We start from the raw sequence: 15,460 nt of genomic DNA, 5'->3' as shown, positions 1-15,460 counted from the left end.
GAAACTTTAATATATTTTTAATACTAAAAGCTTTTATTTAGTGTGCAGTATAAAAATGCAAAGTTTGCTTTGCCAAATATGAATTGATCACATTGGATAGGTTTTGCTTCTCATTTCTCTTGGTCACACAATCTGCTTGTGTTAATAGGCTGCAATCTGCTGGGCTGTAATTATGACAGATCCACCCAGCAAAATATAAATATTCCTGTTCCTTTCTAAGGGAAAAAATATTTTAGGCCAGACAAAACTAATCTACAATTTCCCATCAGTAAACATTAATGGAACAGAACCATAGGCATCATTCTGGACAACTGTTGTTCTGTGCAAATGTAAATCATCAAAATCTACTGGATTTTACTGTACTCTCATTCTTTAATAGCACAAAGAAAAGATGACTCAAAAATAAGTGAAACTAACAGTAGGGATACAAATCTGTCTATAAAATATTAAAAATCTTATATCTGCATGCACTTATTCTCTGTACCACTTATGTTTTTGTCACACACTTCGTGTCAACATTTTCCACTATAAAATCCCATGTCCACATTTAAAATAAAAATCACCTATATAAACTCGTCACTCCGACTGTGCAACATGACCACTGTGTTATCACAATACTTTCAAAAATAATTCCTAAAACCTTCTCTTCACCTCCCATTTATTTCTCAGTAACTGAAATTTTTAATGTACAAAATAAAGGTTTAACTAAACTAAAACAAAAATCTATAAATTGGATAATTGACAATAACATGTTTAAATTTATCCACCTCCACCACAATCGACCTCCCTTTTCCTCTGCATTATTGAACCTCCTCATCCCACCAATTCACCCCTCCGCTCCTCCCCACCGATCAACAACCTCCTCCTCCCCCAAACCCGATCAGCACCCTCCTCCTCCCCTTCCCCAATCACACCCCTCCTCCTCCTCCTTGTAACATGCGCTGTGTAAATTTTTTTCCCCTCATGTCACCTCTTCTTCTTCCGATAATTAACCTTAAATCTCTGTCCTCTTGGTACTGGCCCTTCTGCCATTGGAAACAGTTTCTCCTTATTTACTTTATCAAACATTTTATTTGAAGGGCTCAGTCTCTCCCAAAAGCCTGGGCTTGGAGTAGATACGTTTGCCCAGAGCCATCATGCTGTTTGTTGAATTTGAATTGTACAGGTTAAGCATTGACCTAATTTTCAAGGATGCATCAGTACCATTCACTCAGCTATACTGAAGATTGTTTTTATATAGCTTCTAGAAGTTTTTGCTCAAAAGTATTCAAATGAAACCTAAAAGGCAAACTAAAAGAGCTTTACTAAGGTAAAATTCATGTTGAGTGTTATTTTAAAAATCAGGCTGTGTGTGCGAGAGAGAAAAAAATTAAGTGTCTTGATTACACACCTGGTGTAGCCTTTGTTTTGTGTTCTAGAGAATGAAAGTGAGGGGAAAAGCAAGAGAGAGAGAAATAAAGTGAAAGAGGGAAACATAGGGAAACAAGAAAAGACTGTCCAAGAGAAAAAAAGAAAACAACGGAGACAGGCAAGAAGAGACCACATTCTCTGTGCAACAGCATGGGAGATTGACTAGTAATGTTAAAAACCTTATCTGTGTGTGTGCTTAAAGTCAACTCTTTCTATTGTAAATTCCTATGTCCATGTTTATAATGGAAATTATTAAACCTGTCACATAATTACATGCTTCCCACAGTGGAAACACCATGGGCCACCTTTGGCAGAAAGCTGAAATTACAGCATGACAAGTTCACTTTGGCAGCTGCAAAAAGAATGCAACAAATGTTTTTAAGCACCCATATGTAGAGGGGTTGCCAACTGTGATTGGGCTATATTCCAGGAGGTTACAACACAGGACCTCCTCCCTCCAACCTTGCCACCATTGGTCACTTGACACATCAATCCTTGCAATAACTGTCAATCATGGTGGCTATATTACCCATAATCCTCTATGTTCCAGAAAGCACTCTATCCATCATGTTTTTTGTACCAGAACCTTCTTGTTTGTTGCGAGTCTGGTCGAAGAAAAAATGGGAGAAGAATATGATTTTTCTCTTGGGTTGCTCACAGGGCTTCAGCGAAAACTGTACTTTTGCACGTAATTAGGGTTTACACTGAAGTTGTGACAACAGAATGACATAAACCTTGATGAATTTCTCAGTGATACCATTCAATAGCAACCTGGGAAATATGATGTTAAAATTTTAAGAGTAGTGGTCTGAGATATGAATATTTTCTTCGAGGTAACTGCCGTTCCTAAATGCAGATTCTACACTGTGATAATCAGCAGCAAGGACGCACAGATGGCAAGCTCTTGCTAATCTGTTATATTTAAAGGCACTTTGTCTCAAATCCACCACAAATAATTTATTCACTTAAATAATTAGGATCCAATGTACGACACAGTCATCTGTATTGACCTATAGGCTGAGTCTTAGCCAAATGTTCTGCTAGGATTATATGCTGCATGTCAGTGCCATCTGTGGACAGCAATCTTCCCAGTGTTGAATGGGTGCATTGAAGCAGAAAAAAATGTGACTGCTACTTAATGGCTGGAATTTAATGGTGAGGCGATGTCCCCACCCACCAGCTGGAAAGCCGGGGGTGAATCTGCCTCCGCCAGGCCTGAAGGCCACACTGCTATTTTGAGTGGCTCAGGCCCTTAACTGGCTTCAGACAGGGCTTCCACCCCTCTGAGGCAGGTAGTCCCGTGTCCAAGAGCTGCCAGCCAATTAGAGAGCCAGCAGCTCTTCAGTCCCAGAGTGCCATCAGGAGCGGTGGCCACTGCTGGGACTGCACCCAGCCAGAACCAGCAACAATGAAGGAGGCCCCAGAAATGGTACGTGGGGGTTGGGTCTCACCGCAGACAATCGGCTAGGTCCCAGCGATGGGGGAGTCAAGTCTAGGTCGAGGGGGTTGCCTTAGAGGGATGGCCCATGCTGCTGGGGGTCCTTCTGTGGGGCACAGGGTGCCCAATCAGGAGGACCCCCACAGCCCGCAAGGAGGCCACCAGGTATCCCTAGATATTGTGTGTCTTGTTTGACTCTCGTCTTTGACCAAACTATTGGACACGTGCCATATTGTCTCCTTCTTTGACTTAAGTATCAATTTTTATCTTATTACACTCCTGTGAAGCACCTTTGGGTGCTTTACTATGTTAAAGGCACTATACAAATGAAAGTTGCTGTTATGTTATGGATACATGTTGCTCTTTAGTTTTGCTAAATATTGGAAACAGGAAATATTCATAAGATCCAGCGGGCAACAATACTTTCTCCAAAACATTTGTGTTGATGCTGGGTTATTGTAAAACAGATCAAGTTACTGAATGTACTGAATTATACCAAAGTTAATTAAATGTGACATTTTTCAATGCTTGATAACAAAAATACTAGGGACAAAGCAGCAAAGCAGAACCAAGTTGTTGTGTAACAGAATTCAGAACATGCACTGGGCATTTCCTCCTGGCCTTTTGTGCACCGCTTCTGTACCTTTGCTAAAGTCATGGAGGCTGAATGGGAGAGGCTCAGAGGAAATTCCTGGTGATCATAAAAAGCCAACCAAAATCCCTTGGGAAGTATTTCCAAACCACCTGTTCTCACAATAAAACATGGTTCTGCATCAATTAACACATTACTTCAATCCATCAAACTGCAAACTATTTCTTCTGCCACATCATTCACTCCAAAATATTCTTGCTCCGTCCACAGAATATTATATCCTGAATATTGCACGCACCACTCACATGAATTGCACAGTGTGTAAACACTCACTTTCAGAATTAGCTAAAACTCTGCACTTGGCTTTCATATTGCACACCCAAACCACTATCAATGCACCCTTGTATTGACTTCCCAGCAGTGCCTGCTAACTGCATAATGCTACCTCTTGCATCCAGATCCTCAATGGCCTGAATGTAGTCTGGAACCCTCTGCTGGATGAAGTAAAGCAGCTCAATGGAGTTGGACATCCAGAAGAAAATATGCTGCAGGTCTGGAACCAGGTCTGTAATACTGAGCAGAGGTAGAGATGCTGGATCCTGGCTGGAGTTAGGTGGGAAAAGATTGTAGAAGGTATAAAACAAAAATAGTTAATGAATCATTTTGTTCATAACTTATGTAAGACAAACCAGTTGACAGCTAAAAGTGAAATTGTAGACCAGATATAGAAACTACTCGCAGCACAATAGTGGAGCTTTACCTGGAGCTTGGACACTTGGTACTTTACAAAGGGTGGTGCCTTAAGCAGATGCATTTCCAAGTGATGAATAAAAAATGGCGCACCTCTTGAAAAGGTCGTGTAAGCAGATTCAATAAGGAATTTAGTATATACTTGAAAATTTGGAGGGCTATGAGGAAAAAGCATGGGAGCTGGACTAATGGCTCTTTTAAAGAGTCGGAACAGATATGCCATATGCCATATAATTCTTTGAAAGGAGTGGAAAAACTGAGAGTGATCCATCATTAATGGGATGATTAGAAGTCTCCTGGCATATTTGTAATTTGCTACATTATATACCAAAGTTACCCTTTAATATTATAATCAGCAAAAATAACTTGATTGACTAATACTTAGCAGACTTCACAGCATATGAACTATAAAAGACTTCATACATGGAATAAACTGAGTTCAGTAAAGGGGCTCATACTAATTATACCAGAAATACTTCTAACTGCAAAATGAGCAGCAGGTATTTTGAAATTAAGAATTATTTAGTACAGTTTCTAATGTGAACCAAAGTGAGATATACTGGTTCTGACCCCAAAGATTTATGAATTTGAATAATAAAATATCTAATTGGTGCATTTCTACAGCAGGTAGCAGAGTATATCTGCAACTTTGGTTTCAACCGGACATTATTCCCTTGCGCATAGAAGATTACAGAGTGATCTAATTGAGGTGTTTACGACGATTAAAGGAACAGATAGTTTTTCCCTATTTCCAGAACAAGGAGACATAACCTTAAAATTAGAGCTAGGCCATTCAGGGTGTGATGTTAGGAAGCACTTCTTCACACAAATGATAGTGGAAATCTGGAAGTCTCTCCCCAAAAATGCTGTTGAGGCTGGGGGTCAAATGAAAATGTCAAAATTGAGATTGATAGATTGTTAGGCAAGAGTATAAAGGGATATGGAACCAAGGCAGATAAATGGCATTATATAGATCAGTCATGATCTAATTGAATGGCAGAACAGGCTTGAGGAGCTGAACGACCTACTCCTGTTCCTATGTTCCTAATAGTCACTTCTACTGCTGTCTAGGGAGAGCTCTATATTCACATGTGTGCTTGCATGCGATTGCAGAGCTTCTCTTCCAGGAGCTAAAATTTAAAGGTTTGATTTTCAATCACAATGTCAATGACAATACATTCATTTTAACTGGATTCCCATCAATGTTAAATTAGCAAACCTAAGCCTAAAGGTTTAGAAAGTGGAACCATCTTGCTGTCTCAACATTTTGTTACGACCAACATGGGAGTAATGCACTGTCAATTCAGTCTCATTACTCCACAGGTCACAGCATATTATTAAAGTTTCCCACCTACCGGAAATTAGCCAAATTAAACACTTTATTAACCCCCAGAATAAAATGCACCAAACCAGGTATCTTTATACAAAACAAATTAACTATTTATTAATAAACTAAATCTTAAACAATACTGAGATAAATCTATGTCTGAAAACTTTATTACTTCTTATTCCTCCTAACCCTCATGCACACACACATACATTCAAAAACCAATCGTTAACCGGTTTTAAAAATTATGTTTTAAATTAGAGCTGTTTCTTAGGAATAATAAAACAACTGGGTTGTAAGTCCTGGTTGGCTACTTTCCCAGATCAGTGAGGTCACATGCCATATTGTATCAGGTTGACTGTGTGTAGTCAGATGCCACGCGAAGTCTCCAGGTGAGTTGATGAACAGTCTGTAAAGGCACTTTGGCTGCAGTAGGCATCACACAGATCTTTCAACAAGGAGAATAACAACAGGTCCACTAAGATTTTGAATTAGCCGTCTATCAATAGAAACTTTACTCAGAATTCAAGAACTCCCAGAAACACCAAAGGCAACATAAAGTAACTCCTGAGGCAGAGACTTCTTAGAGACAGGGGTAAAAAGGAATTTGCTACCTCCAACAATGCAAAGATTCCTTTCCAGGGGTCTTTTCCTCTTTAGGCAAAACACAGCCTGTAGGCCAATTGAGATTTCTGCTGAGAGAGAGACAAATCCTTCCTTTCTTCAAGGAGAGCATGCTTCGCTGGTCTGCCAGATCAAACCGGTTTGAGCCACTCGTTACACACAGTCAACCTGATGCAATACGGCATGTGACCACATCGCTCTTGCTGTTGCTTAGGAATAGGCTTGTAGCTCGCATACACGGTTCCCAGAGAATATTAAACTTCTTTCAGTCTTAAAGGCACACGGACCCTCCTTAGTTTTTAAACAGAGGGGAAAAAAACACTTGCATGATACATCTGCCCTTGGCAAAATGGAACGCCATTCTAAAAATGCGTTTCATTACAATGCAAAACAGAAACTGAAAAAACTCTCTAAACATATTTTCACATTCATGCTCCCATTCACTCTACTGGTAATTGATAGAATTTTTCTTTGTACCATCGTTACTTATGTAACTTAGCAAGGTTAAATTTGTGACAATCTAAACGAGGAATTGGGTAGGAGTCTGCCTTCGTTACTGCATTGACTTTTCTGTAGTCTATGCAAAATTGGGTTGACCTGTCAGGTTTAGGGACTAAGACTATTGGTGAACTCCAACTGCTTTGACTAGGTTCAATTAAGTTGTTTTCCAGTGTAGATCTCTGCTTTTACTTGGGCCTGTTTGCCTGGACTTAAGCAGTAAGGATGTTGTTTTCAAAGGAACAGATTCCCCTATATCTACATCATGTGTGGCTAAGGTTGCACATCCTGGCTTATCCCTACATACCCTTTTAAATATTGTGAGAAGCCTGATTAGTCTTCAGTTGTTTTGCATCCAAGTACAAAAGCAAGTTGTCCAATTTTCCTCGCCATTCTGTATTCGCTAACCGGATATTTGGAGATTCAATCTGAAATTTGTCTAGGCCTCCTTCTGCCTCATCCTCACTATCATTTTCCTTCTCAACAGTCCCAATTACCTGACATACCTGTACTGGCTTATCCTCCTCCCTGCGATAATATTGCTTTAACATATTGATATGACACAATCGATTATTTTTCTGGTAATCAGGGTGTCAATCAAGTAACCTACCTTAGCCACTCTTTTGTCACTTTATATGGGCCACTGAACTATGCTTTTAATGGTTCACCCTGTAACGGTAACAATACTAATACTTCATCCCCTGGTTGAAAATTGTGGGTCTTTGCATTCGTCTGCCCATTTTTTCATATTGGCTTGGGATGCTTTAAGGTGTTCCTGAGCCACACCGCAAGCTTTCGTGAGCCTTTCCCGGAACACAGATACATAGTCTAGTACCGAAGATTCATTCCTTTGTTCTAAGAATCTGTCTTTGATGAGTTTTAGAGAATCTCTTACTTCATGCCTGTAAACCGATTCGAAAGGTGAATCTCTGGTGGCAAATAAAAGAAAGTCTAGTCCTTTATCTCAGTCACGCGGATATTAGTGACAGTATGCTCTAATCATTGTTTTGAGTGTTTGATGTTACCTCTCTAAAATTCCCTTTGTCTGTGGGTGATATGCTGAAGATTTCAACTGTCTAATACCCAAATTGCCCATGACTTCTTGAAATATCTTAGACATGAAATTAGAACCTTGATCCGATTGAACTTCAAGTGGTAATCCATATCTCGTAAAGAATTGGGTTAACTTTTCTACTACTATTTTAGCAGTAATTGTCCTCAAAGGAATGACCTCTGGAAATCGAGCAGCCATATCCATGATAGTAAGTATGTACTGATATCCCGCTTTTGCTTTTGGCAAGGGTCCTACAATACCCTGCTAAAGTCTAACAATACCCAGCTAAATGGTTCCTCAATCACTGATATGGGAATTAGTGGTGCCGATTTTATGGTAGGTTGCAGTTTTCCCACAATTTGGCATGTATGGCACGTTCTACAAAATTGCCTCACCTCCCTTGTAAGGCCTGACCAGTAATAATGTTGACTTGTACGTGATTTAGTCTTCCAAATATCCTGCAAAAGGAATGTCACATGCTAACCTTAATAATTCCTGGCGATATTTAGGTGGTACCACTATCTGTTTAACAACTGTCCAGTCTTCGTCTGAGGTCTATGAAGCGGTCTCCATTTCCTCCTCAAAACCTTGTCTTCAACATAATAGCCTTCTGCAACTCCTTTTGCCTCAGCTTCTGTCAGAGCCGACTGTGCTATTCTATATAACTCTGGATCAGCTTGTTGTGCTACAATTATAGAGGATCTATTAAACATCTCATTTGGATTATCTAAATCCCCAAACAAGGTTTCAGATATTTGGCTGTTTGTGGTACCAATTTTACCTCCGACAACAGAATCTGTTTAGCCATTGCTCGGGTTACTAAACACGTAGGAAATATTCCTGGAACTTGTTCCATTTCTTTAACTTCGCTTAGTTTCCCTGTAATTATAGGAGAAACTGATACTTTTGATCTGGCTCAGTCATTTCCTAGGAGTAGAACAATTCCCTCTACTGGCAAGCTATGGACAACTCCTACAGTTACCATCCTAGATATTAGGTCACTCTCCAGGTTCACTTTATATAAAGGTACAGGTATATACTCCCCGCCAATTCCATTAACTAAAACTTTAGCGTTCGGGACGCTCTCTGGTGGAAACGTTATACCTTTCCTTATACAGGGTTGCTCCTGTATCCCTGAGTGTAATGATAGGTTTTCCTGCCTCACTTAAAGGATATGGAGTTACTTTTCCCTTTGACAAGAATTCATTATAACTTTTGGGTATCTTATTCTTAACCTCTACACTCACTTTAGTTTTTGTATCTGGTTTTACAGCTGCCGTTAAAGCTATAGCCTGGTCTGTTGTTCTCTCAGTCAGAGCTCCTTTCTCTGCATTAGCTTTGTGTACCCCAACAAGCCCCATGGATTTACCTTGCAATTTCCAGCATTCTGAACTAAGAGGACCCATTTTGTGGCAATGATAACACTTCGGCGTGCAGACCTCACTTCTACCCTCAGTACCTTCCTTTCTGGCCTGAGGAGGTGATCCTGGGGCATTCCAAGCTGTTCCTTCTTGTCGCCAGCTACTTGCCTTCCTTTCACTCTCCCACTTTCTATCCTTCTCAGGTTTATGGGGGTGATGGACAAAAGGTTTCGGCTTATTCACAAGCTCAAAATCAGCAATTTCCACAGCTTGCCTAGCTTTTAAAACTTTCAGGTTATCTACATGAGTTCTCACTACTGAATGGATTGAATTTTTAAACTCTTCCAAGAGAATCAATTCTCTAAGGTTCTCATATATGGTTTCCATCTTTAATGCCTGTATCCAATGGTTAAAGTTAATTTGCTTTACCCTCTCAAATTCTACATACATCTGCCCAGCCAATCTCTGTAAGTTCCGATACTTCTGATGGTAAGCTTCAGGGACTAACTCATACGCAGGGAAAATAGCCTTTTTTGCTATCTCATAATCTGCAGAAGCCTCTTCAGGAAGCATGGCATAAACTTCACGAGCTCTACCCATCCTACCCAACTTTGCATAAGCAGTGTCCAGCTTTCCTTCGGCCATTCATCTGTTTGGTAATTTTTTCAAAAGATATGAAAAATGCCACTACGTCCCTTTCCTCAAACTTAGGGAGAGCTTGTATAAATTTAAACAGCTTTTCACTGGGCCCTGGGCTGAACTCAGATTCTTCCTGACCAGAACTTTCCCTGGATTCGAGACTACCCCTTTGTTTTAGTTCTATCTCTTTTAATCTAAATTCTCTCTATTCTCTTTCACTTTCTCTCTGAAGTTCAAGTTTTCTTAATTCTTTCTCAGCCTCAAGTTTTGCCATTTTTATTGTTTTTTCTTTTTCCTGTTGAAGCTCCAGTTGCTTCAACTGTAAGTGAGTTTTAACCAATTCTAGTGCATCACCCTCTGACTTACTATCTTCTTCATCCGATGTTAGATGTTGGGCTATAACGTGAATTCTCTCTTTTTTTTAGCACCTGATTTCAATTCTAACTCTAACTTTGCTGCCACATCTTTCATTTAATCTTGGTTAAAGTTGTCAAGTCACTGAGGGGCACATTCTCCTTTCCCAGAAAAACTTCTGCAACTGCTAATACAATTCTGATGGTACAGTCTTTACCCTAGTCAAGAAACCTGGTTCTTTCTTCCTTTCAAATTATTACTCCCCTTACAATTAATGTAATTGGTGTTGGATTTGGATCCCAGTCGAGACCCCAAATAATATGTTACCACCAACACGGGAGTAATGCACTGTCAATTCAGTCCCATTACTCCACAGGCAATTAACATATTATTAAAGTTTCCCACCTACCAGAAATAGTCAAATTAAACATTTTATTAATCCCCAGAATAAATTCACCAAACCAGGTATCATTAAACAACAACAAATTAACTATTTATTCATAAACTAAATCATTAACAATACTGAAATAAATCGATGTCTGAAAAGACTTTATAACTTCTTATTCCTCTTGACCCTCATGCACGCACACATACATTCAAAAACCAATTGTTAACCATTTTAAAACTGATGTTTTAAATTAGAGCTGTTTCTTAGGAATAATAAAACAACTGGATTGTAAGTCCTGGTTGGTTACTTTCCCGGATCAGTGAGGTGTCCCGGAGTCAAATAGTCAGACGCCACTTGAAGTCTCCAGGCGAGTTGATGAACAGTCTGTAATGGATAGGTATTCAAGGCACTTTGGCTGCAGTAGGCACCACACAGATCTTTCAACAAGGAATATAACAGCAGGTCCACTAAGATTTTGAATTAGCTGTCTATCAGTAGAAACTTTACTCAGAATTCAAGAACTCCCAGAAACACAAAATGCAACAGAAAGTCACTCCTGAGGCAGAGACTTCTTAGAGACAGGGGTATAAAGGAATTTGCTACCTCCAACAATGCAAAGATTCCTTTCCAAGGGTCTTTTCCTCTTTAGGCAAAACACAGCCTGTAGGTCAATGTAGATTTTCTGCTGAGAGAGAGACAAATCCTTCCTTTCTTCAAGGGGAGCACACTTCGTGCTCTGCCAGATCAAACCGGTTCCAGTCAGTCTTTACACACAGTCAAACTAATACAATACGGCATGTGACCGCATCTCTCTTGCTGTTGCTTAGGAACAGGCTTGTAGCTCGCACACACTGTTCCCAGAGAATATTAAACTTCTTTCAGTCTTAAAGGCACACGGACCCTCCTCACTTTTTAAACACATAAAAAAAAACTTCCATGACAATTTAAACTACAGTACTTTGTAAAACCAGATTTGAAACAGCACTAGAGTAGGTCAGGCCTCAACTCATAGCAACAACAATAGGATTAAATAATTCAAATCCTATCTGCTGAGAGTTAGGGCTGAACATTTTTAGGAAGATCATTGTATATTTTGGGTTTCTTGATGCTCCAAGGTTTCAGCTTCAGAGAACAAAACCAATTGATTAAAAAATCTTAAGCATCAGCTTCAGATAATCAAAAGTGAAGCTGCATTTAAAGTTCACCCTGACTCAGATCAAACAAGATCCCAAATGCCCAAAAGTGGCCATCTTTGGTCCTTTTTAAAATGACAAATCATATAATAATTTCACTTTACACCAGACTAAAAACAAAAGAACGTAAGAAATAGGAGCAGGAGGAGGCCATTCAGCCCCACCAGCCTGCTCCGCTATTCAATAAGATCATGGCTATCTAGTACCTCAACTCCACCTTCCTGCACTATCCCAATATCCCTTGATTCCCTTAGTATCCAACAATCTGTCGATTTTTGACTTGAATATACTCAATGACTGAGCATCCACACCTCTCGAGTAGAGAATTTCAAAAGTTCACAACCCTCTGAGTGAAGAAATTTCTCCTCATTTCAGTACTAAATGGCTGATCCTTTATTCTGAGATGTAGAGCTTTGAAGTATCAAATGAGAAATTTTTGTGAGTTTTGTTTACTTGTCTTTAGCAATGGTTTGAAGCTGTTGTTACGACCAGGTGAGAAAAAGAGGTCAAGGGGTTCCCTTCCAGCCTTCACCTGGTCTTACCATAACAGGGTTTAATTATAAACACACTGTTTTTCAGCTCCCCATTGGTGAATCCTTGTTCACTGCTTTCCAATCATAAGGCAAAGAAATCAGCACAAACAGGCTTTCTCAGGTTTAAAGAAGAAAAGCTGAAATTTATTAAACTTGAACTTAAACTCTAATTCGGTTGGCGCCTTTGGATACACGAAGCGCCCATGCTAGCATGCATATGTGATACACACATGCAAATAGAGACAGAAAAGAGCAGAAGAAAAATAAAGTGGAAAAGTTTGAGGCAATATCTGAAGGAGTTTTTGTTCTGGTTCTTCGAGCTCACTATAGAGTCCTTGACTGTAGGTAGATCTTGCATTTCGTTGGGGCCCAGTATTCTTCTTAAACCTTGTTCGCTGTAGGAGACTTTTCTCTCTTGGGGTTTATGTGTCTTCAGTGGATTCAGGGGCTTGTGAGAAAGAGATGGGAGCAATCAGGAGAGATCTTCTCAGTCTAAACTGTTTCTACATTTCAGAAAAACCCAGATTGCCAAGCAGGTTAGTCATGTGACTAGCTGGTTTGACGATGTCCGTTTGCATATTCGGCCATCTTAGCAGTCAACCTGGAATGCGAGCTCCCCCACCTTCAACGTCTGGTGATCAAAAGTCCATTGTGGGTTGAATGTTTAAGGGAATGGTCCTTTGTCCTTTCCAAGCACTGTCTGTTAATATATAAATGTCTTTCCAGCCAAGGGTCACTGAGTTGAATGTGTCAGGGAATGGTTGCTTTGACCTTCCAAACACTGTCTGTTAATATCTTGGTCTTTCCAACCAAGATCTGGCAATTTTTAAAGCAAGTCCTTTATTCACTTCAACAACAGTTTGAAATTTAATGTCCATGTGGCAAAACTACAGTGGCGCAGTGGTTAGCACTGCAGCCTCACAGCTCCAGTGACCCAGGTTCAATTCTGGGTACTGCCTGTGTGGAGTTTGCAAGTTCTCCCTGTGTCTGCGTGGGTTTTCTCCGGGTGCTCCGGTTTCCTCCCACAAGCCAAAAGACTTGCAGGTTGGTAGGTAAATTGGCCATTATAAATTGCCCCTAGTATAGGTAGGTGGTAGGGAAATATAGGGACAGGTGGGGATGTGGTAGGAATATGGGATTAGTGTAGGATTAGTATATATGGGTGGTTGATGGTCGGCACAGACTCGGTGGGCCGAAGGGCCTGTTTCAGTGCTGTATCTCTAAACTAAAACTAATATGACTCATTCTTGGCAGGTGGGGGCCTGCATGACACTGTGTATTCTTGGAATCAGGAAAATAATACTGGGGTAATAATAAATCATTAGTGGCAGATTTAATCCATTCAGTGGTAGAAAGCTATATCTTGAGTTGAGCAGAATCTGCATTTATTTGAATAATTGAACATGTAATAAAAATAAAATTCAATTAAAATAAAAAATACAACCGCCTAAAATGTCTAGATGAATTTGAAAATTAATGCGGCCAATAAAGAAGTTAAAAAATATGGTAACCCTCGAGTTAAGTGCTAGTGATATTAAACTCTTATTTGTAGATATCTGCACAGCTTTTTATTTTAGAAATCTTCATTTATGAAATATTGGTATCCCCAGGGTTCCTCCATGGAGTCTAGTACAATCTTCATTTTGTGCTGCAAACATTTGGACTAATCTTCATGGAGTAATAGCAATCAAGTGGGTTCCCCCCCCACGCCCCTCAACATCACATTTGCTTTATGTCACTGGAGTGAGAAGAATTTGTCTCTCTAGAGATCAAACCTGGACTAAGGACTAACTACAAATTTTTTGCAGTCGCTGTAGCGTATTTTAAATGTATTTTGTATTACCTGAAAAATACATAGTTGGAATGGTTTTTACTAAGCACAATAATCCAATGAAGAGATCAAAGAATCTGCAGAACCAAAATAAATTATTAGTGTGTACGATATATTTAAATGACTTACTGTTCAGACTGTTTTTCTGCCAATTCTCTAGTCTTCCCCTGTGGAAAAAATGCACTCCATTTAAAGAAGAACATAACGATCTGAATGTGACACAACTTAAGTACTTGGTCACATCATTTCTTTGAGGTTTTGATTCCCTGAGATTTTACCATGGGATACTTACAGCACCAGTGACTGTCTATCTATAAAAGCACAAGATTTAAGTTGAAAAAGTTTACTGTTAAAACAAAAAAATTGTTTAATAATTACTTGCAAACAAAATAAATGCCATTGAAAATCAGTCACTCCTGTGCTTGTTAAAAAGAAATGGAGGAGGTTTTAGAGTGAAGTAAAGTTTTGCAGTGCCAAATTTTCATATAAATATCTGGCTAACAGAGTTTGCTGACTAATAAGAGTACAAGAAGTAGGAGCAGAAGTAGACCATATGGCCCATCGAGCCTGCTGTGCCATTCAACACGATCATGGCTGATCTTGAGCTTCAATTCCATTTTCCTCTGGCTCCCCATATCCCTTGATTCCCTGCGAGACTAAAAATCTATCTATCCCAGCCTTAAATGTATTCAACGATGGAGCATCCACAACCCTCTGGGGTAGAGAATTCCAAAGATTGAGTGTAGTAATTTCTCCTCATCTCAGTCCTGAATGATTGGTCCTTTATCCTGAGACTGTGCCCCTGCATTCTAGATTCCCCGACCAGCAGAAACAATCTCTCATCTTCTACCCTACCAAGCCTTGTATGCCTCAATTCAATCACCCCTTATTCTTCTGAACTCCAGAGAATGTAGGCTCAGTTTACTCAGCCTCTCATCATAGGGCAACCCCCTCATCCCAGGCACCAATTTAGTAAATCTTCGCTGCACCGCCTCCAGTGCAAGTATATCCTTTCTTAAATGTGCAGACCAAAACTGCATATAGTATTCCAGGTGCGGTCTCACCAAAGTCCTGTACAATTTTAGTAATACTTCTAGGCTGATTCCTGGGATGGCAGGATTGATATATGAGGAGAGATTGGGTCGACAAGGCCTATATTCACTAGAGTTTAGAAGAATGAGAGGGGATCTCAGATAGAAACCTATAAAATTCTAACAGGACCAGACAGGCTAGATGCAGGGAGGATGTTCCTGATGGCTGGAAAGTCCAGAACCAGGGGTCACAGTCTCAGGATACAGGATATGCCATTTAGAACCGAGATGAGGAGAAATTTCTTCACTCAGAGGGTGGTGAACCTGTGGAATTCTCTACCACAGAATGCAGTGGAGCCCAAGTCATTATATTCAAGAAGGAGATAGCTATATTTCTTAATGCCAAAGGAATCAAGGGATATGGGGAGAAAGCGAGA

At 39.9% G+C, this 15,460-nt stretch overlaps 1 protein-coding gene across 6 annotated transcripts in view; it reads right to left on the bottom strand.

Annotated features, from left to right (window-relative positions):
- The window catches only part of radil (Ras association and DIL domains), a 146,916-nt gene that overhangs the window by 85,825 nt on the left and 45,631 nt on the right, over positions 1–15,460 (bottom strand). For all 6 annotated transcript variants that reach the window (XR_010977368.1, XR_010977369.1, XR_010977370.1 and 3 more), the window contains 2 exons: positions 14,122–14,159; positions 3,886–4,043 (listed from right to left, as the gene is read on the bottom strand). Coding sequence is in view for 3 of the 6 variants with exons in the window: in XM_068055796.1 (XP_067911897.1) it covers positions 3,886–4,043; positions 14,122–14,159 (196 nt within the window). In the remaining 3 variants the exon portion in view is untranslated. The remainder of the gene's footprint in view (positions 1–3,885; positions 4,044–14,121; positions 14,160–15,460) is intronic.

Source organism: Heterodontus francisci, chromosome 24 (assembly GCF_036365525.1).
Source record: "Heterodontus francisci isolate sHetFra1 chromosome 24, sHetFra1.hap1, whole genome shotgun sequence".
Classification (NCBI taxonomy): domain Eukaryota; kingdom Metazoa; phylum Chordata; class Chondrichthyes; order Heterodontiformes; family Heterodontidae; genus Heterodontus; species Heterodontus francisci.
This window is presented reverse-complemented; position numbering and strand designations above follow the sequence as displayed.